The sequence below is a fragment of the Atractosteus spatula genome, chromosome 2 (genome assembly GCF_055471065.1).
Source record: "Atractosteus spatula isolate fAtrSpa1 chromosome 2, fAtrSpa1.hap1, whole genome shotgun sequence".
Taxonomy (NCBI): Eukaryota; Metazoa; Chordata; class Actinopteri; order Semionotiformes; family Lepisosteidae; genus Atractosteus; species Atractosteus spatula.
Genome location: NC_142707.1, coordinates 1,092,000 through 1,115,594, shown reverse-complemented (window position 1 = coordinate 1,115,594; position 23,595 = coordinate 1,092,000). Strand labels below are relative to the sequence as shown.

General features: G+C 52.8%; 1 protein-coding gene across 1 annotated transcript in view; it reads left to right on the top strand.

The window, feature by feature from the left end:
• The first annotated feature begins 1,296 nt into the window (after window positions 1–1,296).
• The window catches only part of sema3gb (sema domain, immunoglobulin domain (Ig), short basic domain, secreted, (semaphorin) 3Gb), a 50,006-nt gene continuing 27,707 nt past the window's right edge, over window positions 1,297–23,595 (top strand). The window contains exons 1-2 of the mRNA XM_088937965.1: window positions 1,297–1,626; window positions 21,979–22,106. Of these exons, the coding sequence (XP_088794091.1) occupies window positions 22,010–22,106 (97 nt within the window). The 5' untranslated portion in view covers window positions 1,297–1,626; window positions 21,979–22,009. The remainder of the gene's footprint in view (window positions 1,627–21,978; window positions 22,107–23,595) is intronic.

Below are 23,595 nucleotides of genomic sequence, written 5' to 3'. Positions count from 1 at the left end.
CAAGACCATCTCGCTCACACTTGCTAGTAAACTGAAGATTTTTCCCATCTCTTTGTTTTTAAAGGTCCAGTAGAATCATCTCTGGCAGAATGCTGGGGCTCGTTGCTCCAGGCACCCACCACTCTTTGTGTAGGGAGGAGCTTTCTGTTTTCAGTCCCAAACAGACTACCTCTCAATTTCCAGTTTTTCCCCTGGTTAAGCAGACAGACACGGGCAATTTGCCCATCTTTTACCCACAAGGAGAAAAAAGGGCCCAGACGTTCATATTTGGCAGAAGAACTGAGTTTGTATAATTGCAGGATTGCTGTTAGGCACAGAACTAACAGAGCTAATATTAGGATTGGAGTGCCTCAGTATGCTCAGGCACACAGTAAGGGTTCCCACAGAGACCTGTGAAACTTCCGACCCACAGACATGTTCTAAATGTGGGGAAGGTGTGCTTGTGTGGCAAGGCTGGTCTGTGTAGCTGGCGACATCATTGATGTGGTCTCTGCAGGTTCTGAGCCACCCCACACCAGTGCGCTGGTCTGTGCTGTCCGGGGTCTGACCACAGCTCCTCCCTGCTCTCCCTCTGCTCCCTTCCTCTGGGCCGGTGGCTTCGGAGAACCGTTCTGTTTGCCCCTGCCAGGTGCAGAGCATCAGATGATAAACTCTGCCTCCCGCCTCCAACGTGTGGCTTGGGGGTCTTCCAAAGAAAAGACGGCCCGTGTGCTTTCTGGGCGCAGAGCAAAGCTGCAGACCCGCTGGACTGGCTCCGCGGATGCCAGGAGAAACAGTGCGATTTCGAAAACAAGAGGAATCCAAGCTGTTCCTCGTGACAGATCCTGTTCCTGTTTTGCGCCGCTCTGGGGCTGAGATCAGGGTCGGACTGCGGCCGGCCCGGCCAGTTGCAGTTGCAGTTGCAGTTCATTTTCTTTCCTCTTCCTTTGTTTTCAAATTCGCACCTCTTGGGATCCGCAAGTCCTGGCGCGAAGCTGGGCTGCCAAGACAATCCGGTACACGGGGTTTCACAGCGAGTCGATCTCGCCCGGCAGCGAGGTAGTTAACCGAAACACGTCGGGATTGCTTGGGCAGAGAGAGAGAGACTGGGAGAGCGAGTGAGAGGGAGAGAGAGGGAGGGAGACAGGGAGAGAGAGGGGGCTTTAACTCTGCGCTGTCGACACCTGTCGGCACTTGACTGCACAGACTCGTGCTGCGGCGGACTCCTTCGTGCGGAGTTCAGGTGGTTTTCCGTTCCGGCGTTCAAAACCCTTTCGGCTTGATTGACATCCCTCGGGGACAGGAGCCCTCTCCCCCTGACGCCCGCTGGCAAGTTTCCACTCGGGGAAGAAGAAAGAGATTCCTGCTCGGTGGAAAGTCAGAGACCTTGGCGGACCGGGAAACGGGGTTTGCTGTCCGGCGTGGAGCTCCGTGGTCATTCCTGCTCGCTTCCACCCAGGACGGGTTTAAGGATTAAGGGAGAGACTGGTAATATTTCATCACGGCGGGGGAGGAGGACGCAGAAGAACATGCAAGTGTTGCGTGAGGAGCGCTGGAGAGGAATGTGAAACTTTTTTTTTTCCACCTGGGTTCAAAGTAAGCAAAGTTTATCTCCGCCGGCGGAGCACGATCAGTAACGCGCCACAGGTATGTCGCTGTTAATCCTCTCTTTCCCCTGTAGCCTGGTAATCCTCTCCGGTGCGGCGTGTCTGTGGGTTTGTGCGAAGAGACGAGTTGGCTCCGGTCTCAGCCGGGCAGCCTTCGAAGGTCCGGGCTGCGCTCGGACCGCGGTCCCGACGGAAGAGCGAGTCGCCCGGACCGTGTCGCGCCGCGGAAAGTGACCCACCGCTCGGCCTCGATCCCAGCGCCTTTCTTACTGGGACTGTGTGCGAGTTTCGTCGTGGGCAGAACGGGGTTTTATTCCTTTCACGCGTTCGGTACATGACAACGCTTACATCAGTTGGTTTTTTTTTTTACATGGGGACGGCATTTTTATTCCTGGCGTGCGCTGTACAGAGGATTGTTAAAACGTGCGATTTCTCGAAGTGTGGATCTAACGAGATCTGTTTGCGATCTGTCAGAGATCTGTCCAAGTGTAGAGCGAGTTAGTGTCATCTTCACCCAGATCAGCGGACAGCAGCAGTTCAGCGGTTTCTGCTTGATGAATTACTGTTCATAACCACCGTACGAACCCGCGAAGACATGTCATATATCAGGCTTTTAATATTTATAATTCATACAGAATCTTCTATCGCTGATGAGGTGCTTATCCATAATGTAGACATTCAAACGCAAACTGGAACTCCTTGATTTGGCTCCCGGAACCACCCTCCTGACAGCGAGAGTATAATCCGCCAGGTATCGCAGAATTAGTTTTAGCAGCACTAACGGTCGTACCTAAAGCGTCCTTTAGAAATCGGCAGCGTACAGGCGTTTATTTAAGAGCAAACTTAACGAGCTCACATTGAAAACCGCTGCAGCACGGGGTAACTGACCCCTTTTACAAACCTAAGGGACACGAGTGGCATGACTCGATATTAAATCGCTCAACTCATAATTACAATACTTCCTTAACGTTGCTAAATTCTCGTAACGTAGCAGCCTAGTGGTCATACACTGACAGATGATGCTGAGTACATGACATGTTAAGTTTTAGTACATTTTAAACACTGGCTCCGGGCTGTAAATACGCTAATTTCGCCAAAGGCTCCCTCAGCCACCAGCAGCGCGGAGAGGACTTGTTAGTAATTACGCAGCTAGTTTGACAGTTCAAGTCGGGATCTGCCTGCTTCTGCCTGCTTTCGCCGTGTGCCTGGCCCGAAAATGTTTTGCAAAATGTCACGATAAATACGGACAATAATCGCTTTATTCAATGGAATAGAGACGGGCTGCCTGGTCTTTGAAATCCGATGCCTGCCCACACCAGCACACAAAATGGTTCGGAAGCCTTTGTCTCGGAGCCATTGTTGCCGACGAGTCTGCTTCACACGTAGCTCTGGAGCTGTTTGAGGGATTCTGTCTGTCCTCGCTTCGGCTCGCAGGCAAGTCGTTTAGGTTGTTTAGCGTTCACGTCGTCCTGCAGCTGCGTGCGAGTCGCAGAGCTGGCTGGCCGGGACTCCAGCAGCCTGCGCGTCCACCTGGACGCAAAGTTTTAGTCCGTGGGCCGGTAAACGGGAGGGAACGCGCAGTCGCCCAGACTTCAAAGCCGAGGAGGCCCGGTCCGTCCGTGTTCCCAAGTCGAGCTGGAGTCTTCCTGGGAATTCGCGCGGGAAGTCTCTTTGAAGACGCGGGGTGCTGGAGTGGGAGGCAGCCGTGGTGCCGGTGCTGAACTTGCTCGCTCGCCGGGCGCTGCTGGAGGCCGGCCTGCGAACCGCTGGGGAGAGAAGGGAGGCGGGGGGGGGGGGGGGAGCGCACTTTGCACAGGACACAGTCTACCTTCTATTCGAAAACACTAGACGCGTTTCCAGAATGCCTGACTCCCAGAAGGGGAGAGGAGCTCCAGTAAACGGAGAACAGGCAATCAGGCGTTCAAAAGCCCTCAGCCAGACACTCGCCAGCTTAGACGAGACCCCGGACTCCCGCTCCAGCAGGCTACAGTTGGCGCTTTCTCCTGTCTCTCCGGTTAATTCCTGCATCCATACCGTGTCGCACAAGGGGACATACTGTATTACACACAGCACAGCACAGGGAACAGAGACCAAGAACAGATCGGCTTGCAATCGCGCGGAACAGGGTGAATGTGCTGGCTCACACGCAGCATGTACCGCCCGGGCCCCAGTCAGAAAGTCAGAAAGAACTGCTTGCTGGTGATCGGACCGGCAGCGGGGGGCTCAGCGCATCGAGCAGAGTCGTGAGTCTCAGCCCCACAGCGCTAGCCTCTGCCAGCACGCCCCGTCACCGCTGCTCCTCAGGCTGTCGGTGATGTTTCCGCAGCCCTGTTGCAGGGCTCTGCTGTACTGGAGGTACACGTCCATTTTGCACGGAGACTGCAGAGGGTGATGAGCTCAACTCGAAACCCATAGACACCGATGTTGTCAAATCCACACCAACAGGAAGGAAAGCGTTCCAGGTGGTCACGACTGTGACAAAGACAAGAACCTCGTTTGGATTTGGAACATGAGTACTCTGCATTTATCTCCCAGCCCCATCCACTCATTCTCTAGCCCCTTTCCCCAGTACAGTTGCGTGGGGGAGCTAGAGCCTGGCCCAGCCTGGCCCAGGCAGGGTTAGGGTTCGCTGGGCAGGCAGGCAGGCAGACAAACACACACCAGGGCCAATTTTTCCAGAAGCCAATTAGCCTACCAGTATGCATTTGGACTGTGAGAGGAAACCAGAGCACCCAGCTCCACAGAGAGCAAGGCAGCAATACTAACCTCTGTGCCACCGTGCTGCCCATCTGCGTGTCTGACACTCATTGTAAAAGACAAAGCACAATGAGGAACAAAGCAATGCAGATTAGTGCTGGTGCTGTCTGAGTCGAGTCAAGGTGGACTGGAAGCAGCAGCAACCACAGAGCTCCGAGTTTCCTGCTGTCAAACTCTTACTGCTGCCCCCACAGCACAAGCTACAGCACAGCCCTTTTTTTGTGAGATTCAGTTCTGGCCTGGCAGAAATCGTTTCAGTCCTTGTCTTTCTAATCTCCTTCCATTCATGTTTTTCCCTCCCTCTCCTCCAGGCTCTGTCATGAGCACTGTGCTGAAATCTGTGGCAACAGCCAATGGCGTTAATTGTAATTCCAGCAGAGTAATTGTTTCCTTAAGGTCACAGTTAAAATTAATTGCGTCACGCTGGGCAAAATCCATAGGCTCTCACAGGCCTTTCTGTAGCTGCTGAACACTGCTGTCACACTGCCAGGGCTCGAGTCTGCAGTCTGAGTTGCCCCAGTGTTTCACTGACAGAGTGTTAAACCTCACTTTCAGCACCTGTGAACAGAAAAGGCCATTATTTACGAAATAAGAGGAGTGGGTATTTGTACATGAGCTCTGCACAAACATTTGTGTTTGATTAGCATCTGGTTTTGACTATATACAGTATGTGTGTGTACGAATGCAAGCAAGCCACATGGCATACTTAGAGTGGCTTAGAAATCCCAGACACCATCTTCTGTTACATGTCATGAGCATCAGCAGGTTACTCACACGGGTGTTATTAATTTCTGTTATTAAAACAACTGCGATTATTATTAAGACAGTTTAGCGCATGTGAGAAGAAACCAAGCTTGTCCTTTAGGGATATTTAATTTGCATGAATCTCCATCTTCAAAAATTTGATCACAGCTCAAGGCCAACTATATTGTACATGGGCATCCAATACAAAGTGTAGTAGAAACTAACTACTCCTTCACGTTTACCAATCAAATCAAATTGGTTCATTGCCAGGAGCTCATTCTTGTTGTTAATATCAGTTGTTCCATGGGACATATCCATAGTGCAGAATGTGCCAGACTCTTGCAAAACGCCTGCAGTTTAACAAGTGTGCTTGCTGTGATAGCAGGTTAGACACGCTCATAGGGAATGCACAGGGAACTCCTTTTGAACTGAATGTGCAGGTCCCCATCTTGTCCTGGGAAGGCTTTGGAAAAGATCAACAATACAAAGATAAGAGTTTGCAGTAGGCAGTGGTCAGGGGAGGGGGCAGGGCAGGGCAGTTGTTGAAACATGCATACTGCATGTCTGGATCAACGTGTGTTGTACCTGCCCCTGTCACCGCTGCACTGTGCTGGTCGTGTTTGTGAAGGGGAACCCCTGGCCTGAGCCTCGATGGGCAGAGACATCAGCGGAGCTGGGAGGGGTCGCCTCTCATCTGGCTGTGCTTTAATCATTTCTGTTCACTGCGTTTCAAAGGAAACAGACTCACACAGTGCCTGTGTCCAATCACAGTACCTCCCAGCTGCTCTGCTACAATAGGGCCTGATTTGACAGATCAGGGTAGTCAAAACAGCCTTTAAGTGGGGAGCAGAAGGGAGCGAAGCTGGAGAGAGACTTGCAGAGAAAGGGAATAAGCTGAAGCCACCAGGGGGGAAATACAGGACCCGTTTGCAGTGAGAAGGACAACAAAGTTTGGTCATTATGTGCAGAAATCCGGACTGCACTGACCCTGAACATGTCTGGACAGGTCACTCTGATTCGCTTGGACCACCTCAAGTTAGTCATTTATTGACCTCTGTGCACACACCACAAGAGATGCATATCAGTAGGTAAATTAGCATTTTTTTGTTTTGCGAACACATCTTATACAAAATGATTACTCAAAGGGTTATTTCTAATTAACCATTTTTTAATAGGTGATCAGTTCATGCTGACCAGATCCAGGGAGGAGTGACTCTGTATTGGACACACCCACTGTGGGAGGGGCCATGTGTTGGACACACCCTTGTTGGGAATGACATCATATTGGGCATGCCCACAAGGGCCGTGTGGCCAATTAACAGCGGTACCTTGCATCTGGCACGCCTACAGTGGGAGGGACCCTGTGTGGGAGTGACAGACACGCCCATGTCAGTGTTTTTCTTTCTGCTCAAGTTCAATTAGTTCATGTCAGCTGTCGCATGTGAATGAGGGAACTCACTTGTTAGCACAGGATTCATAACAATTACAGAGCCCATTAAGCTTTTTATAAGCTACAGTAAAAGCAAAATTTATCGAAGGTCTAAAATTGAAAATTGAAATAAATTTTCAATTTCAGGCCAGGATTAAGAACTTGGAAAGAAAAACAGCCAATATAGGGGTCACTCCTGAACAGGATCCTCCTTAATTAAAAGTCTTGGGGATGAAGGGCATTCAGTTGAGACTCAGACATCACAGAGCGGTAGCAAACTGTCTTATGTTTATTAGCCTGCTCATCTTTGTGTTGAAAGAGCACCTCTTTTCACATCTGTGTGGGACTTCATGACCTTGAGAGGTAGGATGTATTGTCAGCCTCCATGCAATTACCCAAATGAGAGTCAATGTGTTTTCCATTCTTAATAGCACAACTGCATCTTTAAATTCTGATAATGGGACAGTTTTCACAGCAGGTGGGGGAAACAGAAAATTTACTTAAAAGCTATTTAATAATAATTCTAAACCATCAAGTTGTTGAAATGTAGTTAGCTGTTCATCTGTCAGTAGCTGATCCCTCTTAATTACTCTCAGCAGTCAAGTGAGGTTTGAAGTGAAACGGGATCAGAGCTGCCTGATACAACAGCTTTAACAACAGAGCTGACATTCAGTAAGCTGTGGCCTATATAAGGTAGATGAGAGAGAGGAAGTTAATAGAGGGTGAGACTGTTGTGTGGTCAAGCTGAGGCACTGGGAGAGAGAGAGAGAGAGAGAGAGGCAGTGTGGGCTAGTGGTTAGAGCTGAGGCACTGGGAGAGAGAGGGAGGCAGTGTGGGCTAGTGGTTAGAGCTGAGACACTGGGAGAGAGAGGGAGGCAGTGTGGGCTAGTGGTTAGAGCTGAGGCACTGGGAGAGAGAGGGAGGCAGTGGTTAGTGCAGAGAGAGGGGGGAGGCAGTATTGTAGTTCTGACTGAGAGCAAGTTGTCACCACTCAGATAATGGAATGTGAAGTTATAAAGTAGAGGATGTATTTTAGAAAAATGATAGAGCCTTATCAACTTGAAAGTTGTTTCTGCTTTTGTAATTAAACCCTCATCTGAGTCTGGATGCTCATTCCTTGAGAGCTTTGAAAGAAAGAGATCTGTTTACTGTTCAGCCAGATTGAAATGGAAACATAATAATCTTAAACATATCTTTTCCCTTTTATTATGCTTTGATAACGGTGTTGTTCTTAATTATATGAAGGTGCTGTTTTATAATTGCTCTGCAATGGAGCAGTGATCTGCACTGTTCTGTGACAGTGTCTTTGAATTGAAATTATAACTTATTCGTCCGCGCAGCAGGAAAGAATCCTTCGCTCTTGTTCTGTACAATTAAGCGCTCGCTGGAATGCTTTTGTCTTCTCTAGCCCTCCTTCACCGTCTGTCTGGCGAAACCCAAGACTCCTGGCGTCCCCGCCTCTCTCTCGAGTCTCCGGCTGGCAGCGAAGCGCCGGGCAGGCCGGGCTGAGGAGTGAGGAAGAGGCGAAGCTCTCGTCCAGCCGGCGACTTCGTCCGAAGTCTGTTCGGCCCGGGCCCGTTGCGCTCAGACCACCGCGTCGGTCCCCCTGCCCCTTTAAGTTCCGCAGGGTGAGAGTCAGAGCTCGGACTTTTCACCTCTCGGTTTTCACCACGGAAAACTTACTTCGACCTAATTAGTTTTCGTCATTCTACGCGGAGCGAGCGGTGGAGGTGGGGGTGCGATTATGAAACTTTTAAAACTTGCAGGTTAAACTCCCCCGGAGCTTGAAGTTTAACTTTAACGTCGCCGGTGTCCACCCCCTCCCCCCACAGCGCAAAGCCGGCGCCGAGCGCAACGAGAGCGGCCGCGGGGGCTCGGTTTTGATTGAAAGCTGGGGGTCCTAATCAGTCGGGCTAACGGGTCACTCCGGCTCGTCTCCGAGCGCCTGGCCCGGGGATGTTTCGGCGTGTGAGGAGTCCGTCCTGAGCCTCAGCTGCTCTCCCCTCGACTGGAGGACGTGCCCGAGGTTTAGCCCTGAAATGAGACGGCAGACACGCTAACCGCAGGCCCGGCGGTGAAAAGCTGCAGCACACCGGACGAGTATGATGGGCGGATACCGCCTCCTCTCGTTCGGGAAACTTAGGGAAAAAAAAACCCCGATTCCCGTTCCGTGATTAAGATGCAGGGCAGGATTATCTGGAGGTGAGACGGGAAGAGTTCTCCCGGTGCTCCCGGAGTCCCGGCACTGCGGGTGACCTCTCCGAAATGCGTGACAGGAGTTTCGCACTTTCCCTGCGCTGCCCAGCGCGTCTCTATGGCAACGCTGGTTGGCACTTTCACGGGTCACCGCTGTCGGCCTCGCTGGGGTTTGAAATGTGAGGGGATGTCAAGAGGAGAGAACAAGCTAATTAAGTTCAACAAGGCGAAAGGCTGGAGGGTAGAGCGCCCCCTGTGTGGTCACTGTCTTCATTACAAGTGCATCTTGGTTGTGGTACCTTCCCTGTGCGTTCACCCTCAGTGAGGTGGGAGATCCAAGAGGTGCATAAAGCAGGTATAGAATCTGTTGTAAAATCCCAAACTGAGAACGTTTAGAAATCTACCTGCTCTTCTTCTTCGCTGGTACCGTTTCTTAACGGTGGACCTCCGCCACATTGGGCTGGCCTGCAGGCGTGATTCTGGTCCCTCGCAGCCTGGAGTGAGTGGGGTGCAACAGTCCAGGCTGGGCCAGGGGCCAGGGGGCTAGTCTGTGGGCGGGGCAGGGGGCGGGGCTAGTCTAATGGACAGGGGGCAGGAAGCTAGACTGTGGGTGGAGTAGGGGACGGGGCTTGTCTGATGCCAGGGACAGGGGGTGGGGCTGAGGGTGGAGCAGGAGGGTGGGTCAGCCTGATGACCAGGAGCGGGGCTGGGGCGGAACAGGGGGCGGGGCATGTGCTGGGCGGGGGGCGGGTGTACGGGCCGGAGCAGAGCCCTGACCATGGACGCTGGTGCGGGCTGTGAGCTGGCACCTGCCACCCTTAGCCGCAGGGACTTCAGACGGGCTCCGGCGTGTCTTCAGAGAGAGGCCTGCCGCCGGGCGAGCGGGGCAGCGACCACGAGCGCGGCTCACTAATCCCTGGCAGCTGCCAGCACGCTGCGTCGAGCGCCCATTCCTGGGATTCATGAGCTGCGGCCAGCGGCGGGGACAGGCGTGTCTGAGCACGGGGGGGACGAGCGCTTTCTAGGTAGCAGCGTCAGTCACCCCAGAGCCGTTGTGGGGGGGTCAGTCACCCCAGAGCTGTGTGGGGGGGTCAGTCACTCCAGAGCCACTGTGGGGGGGTCAGTCACCCCAGAGCGCTGAACGAGCCGCGCAGACACACACCCATCTGTAGGTGGACCAGTCCGGCTCTCTGCCCAGCTTGGTGCAGCGCCTGCGCTGGTCACCGCTGGCCATGTCAGAATGTTCCAGAAGCGAAGGCTGACGCCGCTCACAGTGGGCAGGAAGGCCTTCATCCGTTGGGAGAGTCCGCTGTGAAACACGTTGAGGGCTTCCGGAGGCGGACTGGCCGGCACACTCAGGTGCCCGGTTTAAAGCAGCGCTGCCAGTCCAGAAGGTCTCCTCGCTGAAGGTGAAAGTTGGGGAGTTTGGTCTGCTGTGACAGTGGAGACGAGCTCCTCACCCAGCTGGCCCAGGAGGAAGTGGGGCTCTTATAAACGAGAGGAGCCACTCTGCCCATCCAGCCTGTGTGGTAGTTCGCAGCTTGCTGACCCGAGGACGCCATCTTTGAAAGATCCAGCGTATGGGCTGATGGGACAGGTCGTTCCAGACTCCCACAGTCCTTTGCGTAAAGAAGTGCCTCCTGTCCTCAGTTTTCAACGCACTTCCCTGCAGTTTCTGTCTCCCCTGGATGGGGTTTGTGGGTTTAACCACAACCTTCCATTTCCAGGTATCGAACCCTGATCCCAGCTCCGCACTGATCCCCTCACAGCAGGATTTCTTGCTGAGGTCTTGCACAATGCGTGACGTAGATACTGTCTGGGTTCGAAGCTTACTGGTGATGAGAATGCACAACCTGGATTAGTTGTTGGCAGACCCGTACAAGAAAGTTCAGCAGAAAGAGACTGGCTCAGCAAGTACAGATTAGCCTTAGATTCAAATTAAAAGGAGCACAAACCCGTTGAAATGCGGTCTTTCCACAGGGTGGGTCTTCTGCTCTGGGCTTCGGGTGGTGTCTTATCTTTACTGCTTTGAGGGATGATTAGAAATGAAAGCTGTCCGTGGCTTTGGAGATTAGTCTTCGGCTGTGTGTGAGCTTTCAGGAACAGGGGAACAGCAGAGCTCTACCTTTGCTCAGTTTCCTAATTATGACATTGCTGCTCTGGGAGTGGCTGCAGCAGGAATGTGCTAGTATTCTCGATTCTGGTGACTTGTGATCCTGCAGTGGCTCCGTCTTCACTGCCCCCTCCCAGACCTCTCTGACTGCCCCTGCCTGGACCAGGACTCGCACGCCTAGTCCCTCTTAAGGATCACTGGGAGCCCGAGGCCACTCGGCCTTTCTGACCTTTCTCTAAATCTCTTGTCGTGTCCAGCAGGACTCGGCAATCTCGCACCCTGGTCTTGATCCGCATGCATCTGAAGGCACACATCTTCGCGGACAGGTAGAGAAGTGATGGGACACAGGAGGACCCCCTGTCGGGCCATGAAGAGGCTTTTAAGATTTCCCTTGTTTTCAAGTACTGTAGTAGTCTAGTCTCCTGTTGGCTTTAAGCAGTGTAAAAGCAGAGATTCGGGTGCGAGGGAATTCCGAATACTGTTTGAAGGGAAATGTCAGATTCAGATTCCAGCTGAGAGCAATCCCTCACAGCCCACAGCCGATTCTACAGGGTGCATTCACTCCTGCGCTGATGTATACAGCTTTTTAGAATTGGCAAGAAGGTTCCATACCTATCCGATTTGCCCAAATAAAACCAGTGGCCTGCAAGTCTGTTTCTTATGATTTCAGACAGCAGGCACTGGAGCTGAGTGGCTGTGGGTACTGTACTGGCAGAGCCGATCTCGTTGCGTGTCTTGTCCGGTAAAGCACAGACATGCTGGACAGGCGTGTTCCTGCCTGGGCCTGTGCTCCAGTGACCGGCCCCTGCGCCACGGCCTGCGTGCCAGAGGGGTTCAGCAGTCCCTGGTAGTAGTTTAAATGTGCACAGCAGACACCTCCTTCCTGCTGCCCACTGCTCTGACAGGGGGTTCGAAATCAGAACCCTGCACTGCCCCATCCAGCTCAGTGCTACAGTGCTGGGCTGCAGTGTGTTCAGTAGCTCAGTGTTGCTGTGCTGGGCTGCAGTGTGTTCAGTAGCTCAGTGTTGCTGTGCTGGGCTGCAGTGTGTTCAGTAGCTCAGTGTTACAGTGCTGGGCTGCAGTGTGTTCAGTAGCTCTGTGTTACAGTGCTGGGCTGCAGTGTGTTCAGTAGCTCATTGTTGCTGCGCTGGGCTGCCGTGTGTTCAGTAGCTCAGTGTTACAGTGCTGGGCTGCCGTGTGTTCAGTAGCTCAGTGTTACAGTGCTGGGCTGCCGTGTGTTCAGTAGCTCAGTGTTGCTGCGCTGGGCTGCCGTGTGTTCAGTAGCTCAGTGTTGCTGCGCTGGGCTGCAGTGTGTTCAGTAGCTCAGTGTTGCTGGGCTGCAGTGTGTTCAGTAGCTCAGTGTTACAGTGCCGGGCTACAGGGTGTTCAGTAGCTCAGTGATACAGTGCTGGGCTGCAGTGTGTTCAGTAGCTCAGTGTTACAGTGCTGGGCTGCAGTGTGTTCAGTAGCTCAGTGTTGCTGTGCTGGGCTGCCGTGTGTTCAGTAGCTGCCCACAGACAGTGAGAGGGGTCTTTAGCAGCGGCTCCAGCTCTGGATCGACAGAGGCAAAAGCAAACATTGATGTAAAAGCAGCAGAGAGGAAAGAGCTCAGTCTTAAGCCAATCTGACGCTGAAAGACAGCTGTGGTGTATTAATAGTAGTGACAGAGGTGCTGGTAATTGGAAAGGAATCTCCTGTTTATTGTGCGAATGAGAAGCCCAGGCCACTGAGACAGGTGTGGGAATGTGACTGGGCCATTTATTTCGTGCTGTTTTTCTCCTCTGTGCGTTATCAGTGAAGCGTGCTCTCGAGATCACTGCTGCTCGTTTCAGACCAGTACAGCGCGAGACTCCCGCTGGGAAAGAGAATCCAGCAGATTTCTGACCATCAAGTGCCTGAAACAGGATCTCCCCTGGAAGAAGGGAGAGAGAAGCACTTGGCTGTTTAAATAGTGAGACTGAGCAAATAATAAAAAGGAAGGAAACAGGTTTTAATGAACAATGAGCTTGGCAGTGAACTTCCCAGAGCTCAGCTGCTGGCCTTGCCGGAGGAGTCTGTGATGTGAATCCTCTTTTTCTTTTAGAACTTCATAAATCAAGAAACATAGAGGCTTGTATATTGCGGTAGAATTCTACCTGTCAGCAGGGAGCTTAGTGAGGAAAATGATCTTTGCAGCAGTGTAACTTCAGAGTGCAGGAGGAAACCAGCCCAGGGAGCAGTCTGGGGGAAACAGGGAGAATGTGGAGTTTTTTAAACTTCATCAAGCAGCTAAACATGAGACAATTCTAATAATTTCTTTAGTTCTTTTTAGTCCAGTCCAGGTGAGCGTGTGATTGAAAACGTCAGGCACTGAGAGGAAGATTCTGGAGAGAACGTGCAGCCTATTTGCCTCTCCAAAGTGACAACAATGTAACCCGAATCCAAGCATTTTTATAAGACAAGCTCTCAGCTGAACTTGAAGCATTATTGCACCCCGTCAGCTGGAATCTTTCCGGACCGGGAGGCTGTGCAGCATGTCGCTCCCGGTGCCGGAACAGCGCCAGGCGTGACTCCGTTCCCCACACGGTGGCGCGCTGTGGGCTCGGGTGGGACGAGTGGTCCAGGGTGCTCTCTGGAGGGATGGGCGTTTCCTCCAGCTGGGGACTCCAGTCGGCCCTAAATCCACCTGCTGCCCTTCTCCATTCCTGTCCGGGCGCCCGCTTCGCTGCGGAGCTCACCTGAAGCCCCTGAGAGAGGAAGGAGAGGAATCTTCGGCTCCGGTCGGGAGCAGAAGTCTTCCGGAATGCCGTCTCTTTATTCCCTTGGCTGCATCCATCTCCAGGCATCGATTCCGAGCGTCTCCAGGAGCAGCAAAATGAGCGCAAAAACGCTCCCCTGCTCATTGCTGTTGACGGCCCCTGGTGCGCACGGTCTGGAGAATCTCCTGTTCGTCCCTCGCGGAGGGGACAGGGCAGCAGTGACTCCAGTGACCAGTCAGCCACCACCCTCCCCTCCTCGGGAGACCTGCCTGTGGCCGAAGGCAGGGGGGTCCGTGTCCTTGGGGGGACGTTAGAGCCCCCAGCTATTTGTGAGTGAGGTGCAGTGATTTGCCTGTGGCTCAGGGGCTCCAGCTGTCAGCCTGCTGCAGATTCAAACTTGTCACGTCTCTCCCTTCACGGCAAAGACATTCCAGACCTCTTGGAATGAAATAGCTGTTGACACAGAGGGAGGGAGAGAGGCGAACAGGGAGAAGGGAGAAGGTTGGGCCTGGGCTTGGTAAACGGTTAGATTAGATTTTGCTCTGCTGATGTCAGAATTTGACCCCCCTCCCTGCACTCACGGGATCATGCAGCGGCCCTTGTCGATGGCAGATTGTGCTAATGTTTTCCCACATTCCCCCCTGTCACCGACACGTGCTGCATTGCGGGACTGAACTCCGGCTGGACTTTGCCCCGTCAGTGGGAACCTGGCACGAGATCAATGCCCAGGCTTCTTTCAAGAAACGTCTGGAAGAAATCTTCTATTGGAGCAGGAGTCACCGCTTTACACAGTGGGTTGCGGGAGTATGGAACAAGCTTGTAAACCTCTTTCAAGAAACAGCTGGATGAGTTCACTGGATCCATTAGTTCCTAATTTGGTCAGACACTGTGGGATATATGGGTTCCGCTCATTTGTAACCTGTTCTCAACAGAGAACCATGAATATGCCAGCTGTTGAGACAAGCAAGGAGATGGGGTGTGGCTCCCATACACTCTTCCCACAAGCAAACGGACCCTTTGGCCTGCAAGAGCCTCTGGACTCCAGTTCTGGTACTGATGGGGCAGGAGCCTGGTGGCTCAAGTCCTGAAGCCTCCAGCGGATGGGTCGGCTGGGTTCTGGGTGACCAGGTGGAACCGGTGCACAGCAAGGGCCCAGGTGCTGCCAGGACTAGTGGGTGAGTTTAGTCAGGATACCTTCTGCCTCTGATTAGATCTGGCAAATTCAAAGATCCAGCCTGCTTGTGCTTCAAGGACCACAATGGTCCATCACTGAGGGTCTTTCTTACATTCGTCTGGCGACCAGGCCTCAGGGAAAGTGGTGTTTCTTCTCCAACGTGTGACTCTTGCCACACTCCATGGAAGCTGTCTGGCACTGCCGGCTGGAGCCAAAGGACCAGCAGGAAAAAAAGTCTGAGCATCAGCCTCCCGGTGCCCAGCTGTTTGCTATAGACTGCAGGCCTCTTCCAGCACAAGGTCATGGAGATTTCATGTTCCCAACCTGCTTCTCCTGACATGGGCTTCAAATAACGTTTTTGAGAAAGAAATTGTAGGCTTTCTTAAAATAACGTGCAGCACCTAAACCCTGGAATGAATCAAACTGCTCGGCCTTGTGAGCCTGTCTGGTCTCGGGACTGAAACAGCTGCACTGCGTCTGACGCCATCGACGAGCAGTTAGTTTAAATCTGTGTTGTGAGCTTTGTTCTAGCCCTGTTGTGACCCACTTTTAATTCGGATGGGCAATTACAGAGGCTGGCTGTACAGAGCGGTGAAGGGAGTCTGGCAGGCCTCCTGATGTTTGGCATCTCTTCCAAAGATGGCTTTAGTCCCGGAGAGCCACGAGACGTATCCGGGCCATTGTGTTGCTGAGTGAAAAGCCCATTTGTGCTGTAAAGACACACAAAAGCCTGCGGTCGCACAATAGCACTCCACAGCACGGTCTAGTGTAGGGCCAGCGAGCCATGTTTGCCGAGGGAGAGAAGGAGGCGTGGCGCTCACCTGCATTGCAATGCAGACATTCTTTTGGTTTCACACGAGGCAAAGAGTGCATTCCGTTTCAAAAGAACGCGCTTATCGCTTATCTCCCTCGCTGTGCTCCTGGTAGGTGTCTTGGTTGTGACCCCTGTCTTGTGTCTCTGGGACGAGCTGCCCTGACAGACATGTCCGCAAGACGCGGTGAGGAATGTTGCAGAGCGAGACTTGTCTTTTAATTTCTCCCCTACAGACTGTCAGCACCTCGTTTTCTTTTTGCTACAGGTGTCTCGTGTGATTTTAAAGGAAACTGGCACTGCTGTTTCTTCCACTTTGTTTTGCTTCATGTTTGTGACCATTATAGATACGCAGGCCCACTGTGCTATTGTTATCGTTAAAGTCGGGGTCTGTGTGAGCTTTTTGGGATCCTGACCAGCCCCACACAGCCCCACTCCTCCTCCAGCTCGGCTCTCCTCATCTAATGTTGAAAAGGAAAAGTCCCCCCAGCCTCCAAACTGCATCAGTCACCAAGTGCCTTACGGCACAGATTCCTTCTCGTCAGAGTCATAGAAATACATGGAAACTTCTTGCAGATGGGAAGGTCTGTTTATGTGAGTCAATCACAGAGACTTCTGTCTGACCTCTTGCGTTTCTTTGTCATTCTGGAACTTGTTTCTTGCAGGAGTTCAGCATCAGTCCTATGATTCTGTTGCAGTGACTTGTGGGACAAAATAGAGATTTAAAGCTCAGTGGCTTCATAGTTGAACAGTTGTATGGGTTTTGGGAGCTTTTAGATGAAGAAGTTCTTATGCTTGTGTATGATATAGATTTCTCCATACTGAAACGAGTGGCTCTGTGGCTGTTGCTGGTGAGGTTTGCTGACGAGTCCCCCTTTTTTTACAGTGAACAGCCTTTCTGTACATGAGCCATGAGCCATCAGTGGGACAATCCCTAGCACAAAAAGGAGACGGCACTAACACCAGCTTTAGCTGCCAGGGTGGCCTTGTGCAAGACACGTGCAGGGCCTGACTCAGATGCTCAAGCAGCAGGCTGACATTTCAGCGTTGTGGGAAAATGCGATGGCTTTTCTGTGTTTGGAAGGGGACTTTGGCAGGACCTGTCCAGTGTCAGGAAAGGGCTGTGTACTGATTGGGTGAGCGACTCTCGGGAAAATGCCAGCATAAACAAGAAGGAAAGATGTGGGCTGAGAACTTTTTCTCTGGCTTGTTCCTTTGTAAACATGGTGTTCGTAGAAACAGCTGGCCTTCTGAATTGTCGTTCAGTGTGAGGGAATCGCTTTCATATGCACGCACGTCTCTGCTTTCTCGTGTCTGACATGGTACATATTGTTTCTGAACTTTCCAAGAGCTGATTTGCCAAAGACCCTCTGTAATTGATTACCACAGAACTGCTGCCAAGGCGTATAACACAGTACAAGAAAGTGAAGTCTTTTCTGCAAGCAGGTTTTTTATTTCTGGCTATCTCAAAACACAAACAGGACTGTGCCAGTATATTGCTCTGGAAGGGAGAACATTTCCCCCTCTCTCTCCCCCTGCCTCTCTCTCTCTCTCCCCCGTCTCTCGTTTATGTTAAACCTGGGGTGGTGATGATCACACCCCCAGTGGTCTTGAAGAGCCAGTGTCCTGCAGGTTCCAACAGGACACCTTGCAGCAGTAAAACCACTCCTGTCTCTCAGGGTGAATTAGGGGGACCTGCAGGAGTTCAGGGCTCATGTTGTGTGAGTGAGCTAACTAAGGCGTTTTTCCTTTTGATTTTACTGAACGCTGTTGCTCCATGGTGGGATTATAAGGACCCTCCTCCCTTTCGATCCGGGCGTGCGCACGGCCAGCTGGTTTTCGGGAGAGCAGGAGCAGAGACCTGACAGCGGCCGGAGACCGGTGAGGCCGCGCTGGTCTTCTGGGAGCAGTGCTGGTCCTGGAGTCTCACTCTGGGCTGGGGAACGCTTTAGCTTTCCGGTGTTGTGATAAAAATCTGCGTAAGAGGCAAATTCTTCTCTCTCCAAAAAAAAAAGACAAGTTCTGCCGAGGAAGCCAACTTGTCAAGACCTGGGTCAGCTGTGATAATAATAATAATCAGACCTGCAGAGAGAGCTGGGCCTCCTGTTCTGCCCTCGCCCCGCCTCTGCCTTGGGGAGAGGAAGCCAGCAGCCCCGTGAAGAAACATTCTCCTGCAGACAATCCTGACGGATGTGCTGCTTGCCGAACACAATGGGAGGTTCCAGTTCTCACAGGTGCGTTCATCCCTTCCGGAGCTGAGCACACTGGTCTGGAGGAGTAACGGTATCTGGCTCTGTGGTAGCTGGTGGCGATGGAGCTCCAGCGAGGCTCCGCGCGGGCAGAGCGCCACACCCTGTGCTGGAAGGGGAACGCGACTCCCTTACAGCCGATATCCCCAGATAAAAGAAGAGAAGGGGCTGTATGATCCTGGTTTCATGTTCAAAACCCCTGACTTCCCTCTCACCTGATAGCCCCTCATGCACCTGGGTTAGCTTTGAAGTGATCAAGGAGAAGCCTGACTTTAACCGCAGGGTGAGGATCTGCGTTCACCGGGGGATAATGTGCCTGGTTTAGGTTTAGATCGGCTGAGTGGCCTCTTGATAGTCGTTTAGTCTCTTACTCGCTTTCTTCCCGGGACTGGGTGACCTCACCAGGTGACCCCTCCTTCAGCTTCATGCTTCCTGACTTGTCAGATGAAGATCCTCTTCAGTCTGCCCCTCCCAGCTCTCTCGCAGCCCAGGGGGCTGCAGGGCTGGATCAGCTGAGGTGTGATATCTCCTGCATCAGAGTATCTGCTATTCAGGGTCTGAGGCTGTTTTTAAAACTCTGCTAAAGTTCGCTTAAAAAAGCCCTGGCTCCTAATCAACTATGATGTCTTAATTCATTTGTATTTATGTTGGCCGTCTGCTGTGTGTCTTGGAAGTCTTATGTGTTTTTAATGTTCTTCCTAACTTCCAGTTTGCCTTGCGCAATGCTGAGATGCGGGTCGTGAAGTGCGGTTTTTGAAGCACCGATACTGTTGGAATGGTCTGTTGCAGGAAGGTTTTCCCTGCCTGTAAGCTGCACTGCGATGGTGCATGAGGATGTGTCCTAGGAATCTGCAGGGACGTGATCAGGAAAAGCAGGACTGAGAAATGCGTGAGGGCTTTCAGCTGCAGCCCAAGAGGAACTTGGGTGATTTTGCAGCAGGATCTGTGGGTGCACCCAGGGGTGGGGCAGTGGTCCAGCAGTGGCAGGGACAGGGAGTGGACTGGTGTCTGGGTAAATGGGGGGTGAAGGACAGATCACACGTCTCGGTGATTTAAGCTGAACCTGTACTTGCAAAACAAACTTTATGACATGACTTCACTGGAGCCGAACACTGCAGGAGAGCCCCCCCCCCCCTCCCAGACTAAGATTATTTTTAATGTTAAATAATATGGTAGTTACAGATAGGAGAGAAAAACGTTTGTGCCAATACAGCATCAATGTCCCCAGATACTGGCTTCAAAGGGACGCAATGTGTCATTTTGTTTCTGCAGGCCCGATTATTCATCCATTTTCTCACCACTTTATCCAGTACGGGGTTCATCCTGCTCTCTCCAGGGTTGTGGGGGAGCTGGAGTCTATCCCAGCAAGCAACAGGCATAAGGCAGGGTTATGGGACAGCAGTCCTTCACAGGACAGACAGACACATACACAGCAAGGGCCAGTTTTCCCAGAAGCCTGTTAACCCACCAGTATGTCTGTGGACCCTAAGGAAGCCCAAACAAACATGGGTAGAGCATACAAACTCCACACAGATAGCATTCCAGATCCAGAATTGAACCCAGGGCTGTGAGGCAGCAATGCTGAGCACTGCGCCACAGTGCCGCCCTGCAGGTGAGGGGCGGTGCGGTGGCTCTCTGGTGAGGATCTGCACCTGTGGCTGCACCTACTGTGCAAGATTCTTATCTGACCTAACGCCACAGACAACATGAGTAGTGACCAGACAAACAGAAAAGGCAACAATGAAAGGAGATGCACGTACCATGATCTAACTGTTCAACTCTATTCCTGATCATGACTCTTCATGATCTGTTGAGGAAGCTGCTGGTTGTTCTCGAGCCCAGATGTGTTTTGCTTCACTTGCTGAGTGCGGGAAACAAAGGCGCTTGATTCAGGTTTGAACAAGGGCGCTGTGCCTGTTCTACACAGCTCTGCAGGTTGTGTCTTCGTCACATGGGGAATCTCCACTCCGATTCATTGCACATGATCGAACGAGCTCTGTGCACAGAGAACCAGATCTTGATGAATCACAAAACACTTCACCTCCGGTAGCTATTGTTAGATGTGAATGCATCGCAGAAGGAATGCAGCCGGCCTGCAGCTCATTCCTGCTTCAGGACATGCTGGCGGGGAGTGAACAGAGACAGGAATCCCATGCAGCAACAGAGGCCGGTGCTCCCTTCTTTCCAGTGGCCCGCCAGTCCGGTCAGGCGACTTCTGAGCCGCCGGGAGAAAGAGGCCGTGCGCCCGAGCGGATCAGCGATGGGTTCAAAGCCAGCGTCTTCAGAAACGCCCCTGTGATCTCCGGCACATTGCACAAGCTGGCCGGCTGCCCGCAGACACACTCCTCCGCGCAGGAGAATGGGACTGATTGCCGGGGAGGGGCGCTCGCTCCTCCCCCCGAGTCCCAGAGCACGCAGGGCTGCTGGGGTCAGGTCAGCGCGCCTCGGCCCCGAGCCGCATCGCAGGACATGCCGGGCACCACGCCTTCCAGACACACGGCCTGCTGCAGGACCGGACACTGGTGCGAGGGAAGGCTCGTAGTGGAGCCTGCTGCTGACCTGACCTGTGGTCAGCGCTGCTCCAGATCAGTTCAGTGCGGTTTATTGTCATCGGCACAGGTGCAATGACATGCTTATTTGCATGTGCGTTTCAACACAAAGACGTTAAAGGAATCACCAAAAACACAGACACAGAAGAGCAGCAGCAACAACAAGTTAAATAACATACAACTTAAAAAGCTCATCAGTGTGAGCCAGTGGTAGGGGTAGAGTTCAGTAATCTGACAGCTTGTGGGAAGAAACTGTCTCTGAATCTGGAGGTTCGAGTTTTTATGCTCCTGTAACGCTGACCAGAGGGGAAGGGGGAGAAAAGTGAGAAACCAGGCTGACTGAGTGATACTCCCAGCCTTCCTGAGACACTGAGTTGTAAAAATATACCCCAGTTATGGACTGGGCTGACCTGGTCACCCCCTGTAACGCCTTCCAGTCAGACAAACCACACTGTAGTCCCACACGTGAGCGCACTCTCATGGTGCACCTGTAGAATGTGGTGAGGACAGGCGCTGCAACAGCAGACGAAGTCCTCGGGCAAATGTCATTTCAGAGCAGATAGTTTTATCTTATTTATCTTCCACATGAAAAAGTTAGTTCCACACATGCTTTCCATTCTCCTTTAACTTTTTAATTGCAGAGACAGGACGAAACAGAAACAGGCTCACGAGTCTGTGCAGAGCCTGCTGCTCTGAGCAGGGTTGGCCCGTTCGTATACACAGGCTGCATTCTGCCACACTCCATGGGCAGGACCCGCTGCCCTGGTCCGCAATTCCTTAGACGGCACCCCTGGGAGAGCTTCGGGAAGAGGGTTCATTGTGACTTCTTACTGATGGAGTGTGACTCACGTTCTTGTTCCCAGAAGCTGGACAGTCCATGACCTCTCTCTGCTTGTACCCAAGACTGGTCAGCCCATGGCCTCTCTCTCTACTCGTACCCGGGACTGGTCAGCCCATGTCCTCTCTCTCTGCTCGTACCTGGGACTGGTCAGCCCATGGCCTCTCTCTCTGCTCGTACCTGGGACTGGTCAGCCCATGACCTCTCTCTCTGCTCGTACCCGGGACTGGTCAGCCCATGACCTCTCTCTCTGCTCGTACCTGGGACTGGTCAGCCCATGACCTCTCTCTGCTCGTACCCGGGACTGGTCAGCCCATGACCTCTCTCTCTGCTCGTACCTGGGACTGGTCAGCCCATGACCTCTCTCTGCTCGTACCCGGGACTGGTCAGCCCATGACCTCTCTCTCTGCTCGTACCTGGGACTGGTCAGCCCATGACCTCTCTCTGCTCGTACTCGGGACTGGCCACTTTTTTCCCACTGGATGGTCCCACCTGGTCTCATTTCCTCCTGGTGAGTTGGGGTGTGTGCTCATACTGAGATTTACGAAAGATAGTTTTCCAGCTGATTCGCACAAAAAAGTATTACATTGTGTCATTGCAGTGTCTTGCATTTCTTCCTACAAATAATGAATGAAAAGTTAACCTTCTAACATGCTCTCTAGAGTCCTGTGTTATTCATTCAGAGGGTGTGACACAGCCTGTGCTCCTGATAACAAAACCCAGGGATGTATCCCACAGGATCGGCAGAGGAATCCTCACCTGTAACAGAACCTTTTCCCTCTTTCCTCTCCCAGGCCCCCACTGGCTGCCTGCGCCGCTGTTACCATGGCAATGGCCGTGCCCATCCTCCTCCTGAGCCTGTGCTTCAGTGGTATCTACGGCAACCGGCAGAATGCTCCCAGAGTGCACCTCTCCTTCAAAGGTGAGCTCTTGTGAAGGGTGGGCAGCAGTGTCGTTTTGGCCCACAGTGACCGTGAGCACTTTCTTCAAATGCTGTACCAAGATCGTTTTGCGTTTTTGTTGAGTTAGAAATTTCACACTGGAGATTCAGTCTGGCCACTCCTGCCATTGGGATATCTGTCAGAAAGCATTTCATTGGCAGGGTCTGGAATACTTCAGTGGAGCTTGTGCTGTTACCGCCTAGTTTCCCCTCGGTGTGCCCCAGTCCAGCGCCAAGGCCGTGCTGCTGAGCGGTGCGCAGAAGGATGGTCCCTCTCACACCTGAGGCGGGCTTAGGTTGAGGGTTTTAAAAAATGCGAATCATCCCGATGCACGATTTTGTTGTCAATACCTGACAATTACCTGGGAAAAGCCATCTCCCCTGCCTGCGCGTTGAAACCGTAAATCACGCGAGGGGAAGCGCTCAGGCCTCTCGAGTTACATCGCCCGGGCAGGAACAGGCAGCAACTTAACAACAGGCTGGAAGGGAAGCAGTTAATTACAGAGCTGTGCTGTGTTTGCTGTGTCTGTGTACGGCCCCCAGCCATGTCTCTCCCAGCCTTGAGTTAACGAGCTCTTCTTGTGCCCTCTGAGCTCCGATCGCCGCTGCTGCGCTGGGCTGTGAGCCCCGGCCCTGAGACCAGGCGGCATCTGTCTGGGCTGAGACCCTGCCAGCCCGCGTCCAAACAGCCCTGCAGACCGCCGACGAAACAGGCGTGTTATCTGCGGCCTAATTTTACCCAGGCTGTCGTTAAACATTATTTTATAAATAAAAAAGGTGAGACCCTGTCTCAGCTCCCAGCCCCCCGCCGTGTGTGTGGAGGTGGGGAAGAGCTTGTCCTCTCCGAGCGGCTGACCGCTGTCCAGTCCGGATCGCACAGGCCTGGTGTGTCCCAGGAGAGGGCTCAGGGGCTCTGCGTGTTGGTGGGCTGCCAGGGGGGCAGTGGTGCGGTTTTATCTCTTTGCTGTAATGCTTGTCTCTTGACAAAGGGGATTTGTGTGTGCCTTAATAAATCACGAGTCGGGAAAAGGCCGCGCGGCCTGGAATGGAGAGAGAAGTGTTGGGGGGGGGGGGGCTCTGTGCGCGTCTGTCACAGCAAAACGGGCAGCTCTTCTGAGAAACGAGACGGGCCGACCGCGTAAAAGGTGTAAAAATACCCCTGGGGGCAGCTTTATTTACCTCCCAAGCGCACAGGGAAGCCCCCAGAAGTATGCCGGGGCCGATTTCCAGCAACCTGTTCCAGTACCCGGGAGAGTCATCCCGGCCGCGCTCGCTCGCTGCCTCGGCCCTTCCCAGAGCGCACTGGCGCTGGGCCGCCCCTGAGGGGGACCCCTGGGGGACTTTCCAGAGAAAGGGGGCTGATCAGGGGTGTTCCCCCGCTGGAGAGACCCCCCGCTCGCTGCTCTCCCCCGGCGTGACGGTCCGTTGTACAGAAAGAGCCTTTCCGGAGGGAAGGCCTGGAAGTGGGCCT